Here is a 7,444-nt window from a genome sequence, read left to right as displayed (position 1 = left end):
TCCCGTCCCCCTCGGCTCCTCACAGCCTCTCCCGCCCTCACCTGCACAGATTCAGCACAAGAAACAGATGATTCTGGAAGTCTCCTATTTATTTCCTCTCAAATTTTAGGAATAATTTTTATTAAATTTCGTTTTTATTAATTAAAATTAAATAATTTTTGTTTTATGAATAAAATACATAATTTTATTATCAAATCCATAGGACAAGCTTAGAAAAAATAATTTCAGACCTCAATTATTATTTCAAGAGTGAAGTCGTTACTATTCTTGAGGAAAACATACACACAGGGGCAGATACAGACTAGGTCACTTCTGCTGGAGCAGGAAAGTCATCAGGGAGAGACACAGGTCAGTGTGGGGAGGGGCCTGGTGGGCAGGGCTGGGCCAGTCTCCGCACCGCCTCACGTTATGCTAATAGGAGCAGAGACACACAAGGACACCCTTTGCAGCCAGAGAAACCAGAGGATCCTGAAGTCACAAAGTGGGGGGTGAGAAGAAATGCTGCATCACTCAGTCCCCACAAGGCAGCTGTCTCACCTTGTGAAGGAAAAGGATCAGGAACAAAGTCAGGGATTCACATACATGTTGACATTCTCAATAGTCCACTGCATCCTCAGAATGTTTTACTCAAGAATTTCCATAATCTGCTCTGGGTCCAGGGTCTCACTTTCAGGAACCTGGAGATGAACATCAGGGCCCTGGGCACTGTCGCTGCCTGGGGGAGAACAAAACAGAACCTGGTCAGAGCCACAGGAGGGACTGATGAGTGTGACTCCCCCATGGGCTCCAACTACACTGTCCCCAGGGGCCGAGGGACCAAAGCCCTGATCCACACTTACCTGCAGCCTGAGTGTAGCTTCCTCCTTGTCCTCCTGTGGGAAGAAACATCATGGGACACTAGGGAGGAGTCAGGCCATGAAGTCCTAAAGGAATCCCCTAGTTCTGGACCACAGGGAAGTTTCCAGAACTGTGACTGGGCACTTAGGGCAGGACCAGGAAATACGAAGAAAGGAGATGAGAGGGGACTGGACCAACTGCCTCCTGGAGTCTGCCCTCAGCAGGGACCTTCCCCTCTGCCATTTGCTGGAATCAGGCCCCCATCACCAGAATTATCAAGGTGAACAATTTGTGATTCATTTTCATAAGTGCTTTACAAAACAGTGAGTATGAGTGCCGTGAAACCATCCTAGGCCAGGTAGGTTCACCGTGAGTTCTCAGAGAAGAAAAGAGAATTTGGAACATTCAGTGGATTTTGCAGTCATTTAATGCTGAGACAGGGGGCCATATACACTGGCAAGCAGACAGAGGGATCAAGACCCCAACACTAATAACAGTATCTTCATTGCCTAGCCCCCTTTACAGTGCTAAGTGCGTAGAAATATAAGCCCCATGTTTGCTAGATGTCCAAAAGGTAGAAAACATAACATTTCAAGGTGTGGGCTCTGATGAGTGGAAGGGGAAATATAGCCTGATTTTAACTCATTTTCCTCACACTTAGCAAACAGCTCCAGGCTGGGCAACACAAGTGTGTGGGTGGTACTTCCCATTAGCCAGGCAGGGCAAGTTCTCCCTGTGGCCTGAAAGCCCCAGGTGGACAAGATCCCCCACTCCCTTTCCTACCTGAGTGATTCTTCCTCCACATCACAGCTGCAGTCACCGCAGCTCCAGTGAGCACAGCTCCAAGGAGAACCAGGCCAGCAATGATGCCCACGGTGGGGACAGAGGACTGAGGAGGGGGCACTGGAAGGGAAGGGAAGGGGAGACCCTGAGCCCCAGGCCTCATCCTGACCCTTTGAAGGTCTTCAGAAGGGCTCCTGATTCCTCTGAGAAGCTCTGTGCCCACAACCCCCCTCCTTACCCCATCTCAGGACTAGAGGCTCCTGCAGCCCCTCATGCTGCACATGGCACGTGTATCTCTGCTCTTCTCCAGAAGGCACCACCACAGCCGCCCACTTCTGGAAGGTTCCGTCCCCCCCAGGTCTGGTGTCCACCAGCTCCGTCTCCTGGGTCAGGTCCTCCCCCTCTTGCTGCCAGGTCAGGGTGATGTCCGCAGGGTAGAAGCCCAAGGCCCAGCACCTCAGGATGACCTTCTGGTCAGAGGTGGGGTGGTGGGTAACCTCTGTCTTTGGGGGGTCTGAGGAGTAGGGTGAGAACTTTAATACTCTAGTTTTTCCCTCATAGACTCTGAAAAAACCTCCTGCGACCATCCTCAGAATAGACAGAGCCATGAGTTTGGGAAAAGGAAGCACAAAATCTAGAAACCAGCCTGGTCTGGGGAGTCTGGGATAATCTCTTATTCCTTAGAAAGTTCTAGAATTATGGTGACAGCTCTGGATAGGAGGACGCAATTCTCTGAGGAAAGCACAGACTTTTGCTCCTGACCTGGGGACTCAGAAAAGCAGGAGTCAGATCAGAAAATGTCCTCAGACCAATAACAAGACCCTGAGAGAAAAACTGATGGTTCCCAAGAGGGCTGCCGGGTCAAAAGGATCCGTGAAGGGAGATTCCAGGGCTGGTCTCCCCTCAGGCTCAGGAGACACTGGATTCCCTAACTGTTCTGAGGAAAAGTGGGGTCCTCTGGGGAGTCAGGAAACCCAGGGGGCTCCTCCCCGCGCTGACCAGAGAGGGGGCGCTGCTGTGACCCTGACTCCACCCTCCCCGCGGTGCCGGCCTGAAGGGGGTGGGAGACCTCGCGGCCCCTCTTACCTGAGCGCTGCAGCGTCTCCTTCCCGTTCTCCAGGTGTCTGCGCAGCCACTTCATGCACGTGTCCTCCAGGTAGTTCCTCAGCTGATCCGCGTCTCTGCGCGCCTCCAACTTGCGCCGGGAGATCTGCGCGGCCGTGTCCGCCGCGGTCCAGGAGCGCAGGTCCTCGTTGAGGGCCAGGTAATCGGCGCCGTCATAAGCATACTGACTGTACCCGCGGAGGAGGCGCCCGTCGGGCCCCACGTCGCAGCCGTACATCCTCTGGAAGGTGTGAGAGCCTGTCCCCGCCCCGTCACCCCGCGTCACCCCGCGGTCACCCCGCCCGCCCCCGCCGGGAATAAACCGAAACTGACGCGGGAACCTCGCGGGGAACGTCCCGGGGCTCGTCCCGAGTCGCGGGTCTGGCGGGTCCCCCTGCCTCGGGGGACGCTCGGGCCCGGGGTCTGGGGTCCCCGCCCGCCCGCGGGGGTGGGGTCGTGAGCGCCCCGGGCCCGCCCCGCTCACCCGCCGCGCTCTGGTTGTAGTAGCCGCGCAGGGCGCGCAGGTTCTCCGGGAGAAGCCGTGCGTTGTCCTTCGCGTCCTGCGTCTCCCCCTCCCAGTACTCCGGCCCCTCCTGCTCCATCCAGGGCGCCCGCGGCTCCATCCTCGGGTTCGCCGCGTCGCTGTCGAACCGCACGAACTGCGTGTCGTCCACGTAGCCCACCTCCATGTACCGGGGGTTCCCGAGGCCGGGCCGGGACATCCCGGTGTAGAAATACCTTAGGGAGTGGGAGCCTGGGGGCGGGAGGGGGACCCGGGCTGACCCTCCTCCAGCGCGGTCTGGAGGTGATGGCGCGGGAGCGGAGGAGGGCGAGGGGCTCCTGAGATTGAAATGAGGCAGGGGATGAGAAGGCTGGAGACTCAGGGGCCTAGAGGAGGGGGGAGGTTGGGAGGGACAGAAAGTGGGCAGGGCAGGGTGGGGTCACGGGGTCAACAGGGCTAGCAGTGGCGGAGCCATGACTTTCCTGGGGTCCTGTGCTCCACCAGGTTTCCTCTAGTTCCCCCTCCTCAGTGGCCTTTTCCCTCCAGACCCGCACTCACCTGCCCAGGTCTCCCTCAATGCCAGGGCCCAGGAGAGCAGCTGCAGGAAGGGTGGGGGCCTCATGACTGGTGCTCTTGGGTCTGGGGAGACCCTGAGTCAAGACTGGGCAGTGGAGAATTTGTAACTGGAGCCCCGGAGCTACTGATTGGCTGCTCTGGAAACCCTCCAGCAATGGGGAGTGAGAACTGGCGTGAGTCACCAGTATCCAGGAAGGAAGACCCCACACAGGTTGAGAGCCAGGGAGGTGAAACTGGGGAGATGGGGAATCCCCAACAGTAACCTTCCCTGCCCCAGACACAGCCCAGAGGGCTGAGACCCTGAGAACCACAGCAGATACCTGGGACTTTGCTGCCCCTCCTCTCCTGCACCAAGGCCTTTGTCACACAGTTGCCTTCCTGAGTCCAGGCCAGGGATTGGGGCAGCGATTTTCAAGCTTTTTCAATTCAGGATCTCTGTAGTTTTACAAATTAGCGAGGACCCTGGTATAATTTTAGGAGGTTATTGCTCTCAGTATTTACTACATGAGGAATAAAAACAATTTAAAGATATTTTTATTTAATTTAGAACAATATTAATAACCATTGTGTGTTCACAAAGTGTCTTAAAGAAATACAGATATGTATGAAAGCATACATATAGATATGTATGAGTGGATCTTTTACAGCTTCCATTTTTGCAATTATTTTTCTTCTCTGTCTCACTAGAAGAATGTTGGTGTAGGGAAAATTGTTTTCAGGCTTTTCTGCCCTCCCACCATTAGGAGTGCCCTGCCTGATGGGGCCCCTGCAGTTCACATTGTTGTTAAGCTGACTTGTTTACTTCTGTGGGCCATGGGAGGAGTATTGAGATAGTCACCCAGAGAAGCAGAAGCAAGAGAAGCAGAAGAAGGAGAGAGGCAGAAGAGAAGTGGAGAAAGAAGCCAGAAGAGGGAGAGAGAAGCCCAGAGTGAAGACTTGCTGGGAGGCTTGGAGGTCTACCGGCCTCCTGGCCCCCAGCCCCCCTGCTTGCCGTGTACCTGGTTGCTGAAATGCATGTAAAGCCCAATAAAAGCCTGAGAAAGCCACCGAGGGATCCAAGACTCTCCTTTACCCATCTGCTGGATCATAGAAAATCTGCTCTGTGCACAACCTATCCTGCCCCTACAGTTGGACTGTCATAGTTTCTCATTCATTTGTTCTTTGTTTTGGTTGTTCAGTGAAAAACGATACAGCCTCTCTGAAATATGTGAGAATAGCATTTTAAGTACCTTTCAGATAATTGTGAATATTCAACTTTATTATACTTCGACAATAAATTGAAACTATGCAAATGATGGTTTTTCAAATATTTGCAAAGTGAATGGTGAAAAAATATCATTGAATATTTTCTATTCTGTTACATTAATTCCATAGGCCTCTATTGATTTTTAATCTTGAACTAATACATGATTAAAAAAAGTGATGCATTGTTTTCCTAGGTTATATGATCTTCATGTTAATTATTCTAGAATCAAATTTTGAAAATCATATATGTTTTATGTTCCAAAGATCCACAAAGAAAAGTAAATGGCTACTGGAAGTTGTCAAGTTTATAGCTGTGGGACACAATTTTCCACTATCTGGTTTTCATTTGGAGCTTGTACTTTATCAAGACAGTTAATTATTATCAGTTGTCAACTGGCAGTTGATTTTCATAAAGGGACAGCTCACAGTCACTTTCTAGAAAGTGTATACAGATTAACCAAATCTAAATACTGACATTTTTTTGTTATTCATCCCTTCATGTAAAGGTGGTAGTACCTTCCCGCCCCCCTCCAAAAAAAAAGGTCTAATTCACCTCCTACAAATTGGTTTCCTTGGGACATAATACTTCAGATTGTAGCAGAAGTGACTTAAATGTGTGCTATGTCATCAGAAACTGGGTTTACTTTGTCTCCAAATACTTTCTCTCAGGTTTGTGGAGATGCTTCCTGCTTTCCTGAGCCTCCCTGTCCAGGACCCCACAGCTCTTCATACTGGACAGAGTGGTCTCTGTCCACATGCTTGCTCCCTCCCTCCTAAAACAGAAGGGCTTGCAGCCCTTCTCTTCTGGGCTCAGGTGCTGGCCCTGCCTGGGGAAGGTTGACAATGACGGGTCATCTCCAAACTTGAGGCCTCATTTCAATGCTTTTCTGTTTCTGATTCTTAACAACAGCTGACAGTGTTTTTTACTCCCTCCTGGTCTCAAAATGCCTTGTTGGTAACATTTTGTATTTTTATAGTGAACACACATGATATCCTATGAACTGTACTCTCTATATGTGTATCTACATACATGCACACACACATCATAACCAGAATAAAGCAGGTCTTCCTTAATTTTGAAAAGGAAGGCGGGTGGTGGTCATCAGGCTCAGTGCAGAGCTGAAGAACTGGGCTCTGTGTCTGTGCTCGCCGGGTCCTCACAGCCCTTCCTCCCCTCCTCAAGACTCTGCTCTCTGTGGGGCCTATGCAGGGTCTCCCCATTCTCTTCCGGATGTAGCCATTTATTATAATATTATAAATTCTGATGCTTTTAAGAACATCGTTTTGTATCTCACAAATATCTCACATTTTTAGCTCTTTTCAGTGGGAAGGTGTGTCTATCCATGGAGCCCACCTTTGTCAGGTGAAAATTCTAAGGCAAAATCATTCAATGACAAGATGGCAGGTCCTAGAGTAGAAGGTCAGAGCCTGAGAACACGTGACTGAGGGGGATCTGCCAAGTGTTTGATAGTGTCAGGGATTGTTGTGTAATTTATTTTTGATAATAAATGATTTTGATAATAACTAATATTTTTTATTCATGCACACACACCCAGAGGATTCATAAATACTCAAGAACATACACAAATACATAAGTCATATTATCCTCAGTCAACCAAGTCTCTTCTACTCTGAACCCACTGCAGTCAGCAACTCCTCATTTCTCTTCCCAGGAAAGTCTATGTATGCATTGATGTTAATGATAAGTCTGTAAAAGAGCTTGGGCCATGGACAAGGAGAAAATATTTGCAAAATATGACTCTAATATATATATACATGCTTTAGAATATGCATTGAACCCTTAAAATTCAACAAGGAACAGAAAACTTTTTAAAATTGAGCAAAACTCTGAACAGTTTCCAAGAAGATATATTGATGGCAACTAGGCCTATGAACAGAAACTCACCATCATATGTTAAAAGACATATATAAATGCAAGTGCAAATTAAAGCAACAAGGACACGCAATACACAACTACTATATGGCCTAAATCCAAATACTACTACAGCAGCCCCCCTTTAATCACGTGGGATTCCAAGACCCCCAGTGGGTACCAGAACCACCAATAGTATGGGGCCCTCTATATACGAAGATTTCCCTGCACATACATACATATGATAAATTTATTTTATAAATTAGGCAGCATGTGATTGATAGCAATAACTTAAAAACAGGACAATCAAAATCACAACAGTGTACTGTAATAAAAGTTATGTGAATGTGATCTCTCGCCAAATATCTTATTATGAAAAAATGATGAACGTAGGTTAATTTCAGCAAACTGAAGCCATGGAACATTAAACCAAAGATAAGGGGGGACACTGTGCACCAGGTGCAACATGGACCCCCTTTCACTGCCAGAGAAAATGCAAAATCACACAGTCACTATGGAAGAGA

At 49.2% G+C, this 7,444-nt stretch overlaps 1 protein-coding gene across 1 annotated transcript in view; it reads right to left on the bottom strand.

Annotated features, from left to right (window-relative positions):
* Window positions 1–623: 623 nt before the first annotated feature.
* Window positions 624–7,444, bottom strand: part of LOC311188217 (class I histocompatibility antigen, Gogo-B*0102 alpha chain-like) — a gene marked incomplete at both ends in the record, with an annotated part of 231,494 nt that continues 224,673 nt past the window's right edge. Inside the window, 7 exons of the mRNA XM_084259368.1 lie at window positions 624–715; window positions 840–858; window positions 1,493–1,512; window positions 1,621–1,740; window positions 1,859–2,134; window positions 2,707–2,982; window positions 3,209–3,478. Of these exons, the coding sequence (XP_084115494.1) occupies window positions 624–715; window positions 840–858; window positions 1,493–1,512; window positions 1,621–1,740; window positions 1,859–2,134; window positions 2,707–2,982; window positions 3,209–3,478 (1,073 nt within the window). The remainder of the gene's footprint in view (window positions 716–839; window positions 859–1,492; window positions 1,513–1,620; window positions 1,741–1,858; window positions 2,135–2,706; window positions 2,983–3,208; window positions 3,479–7,444) is intronic.

This window comes from Talpa europaea, assembly GCF_964194135.1.
Source record: "Talpa europaea genome assembly, chromosome: 2".
NCBI lineage: Eukaryota > Metazoa > Chordata > Mammalia > Eulipotyphla > Talpidae > Talpa > Talpa europaea.
This window is presented reverse-complemented; position numbering and strand designations above follow the sequence as displayed.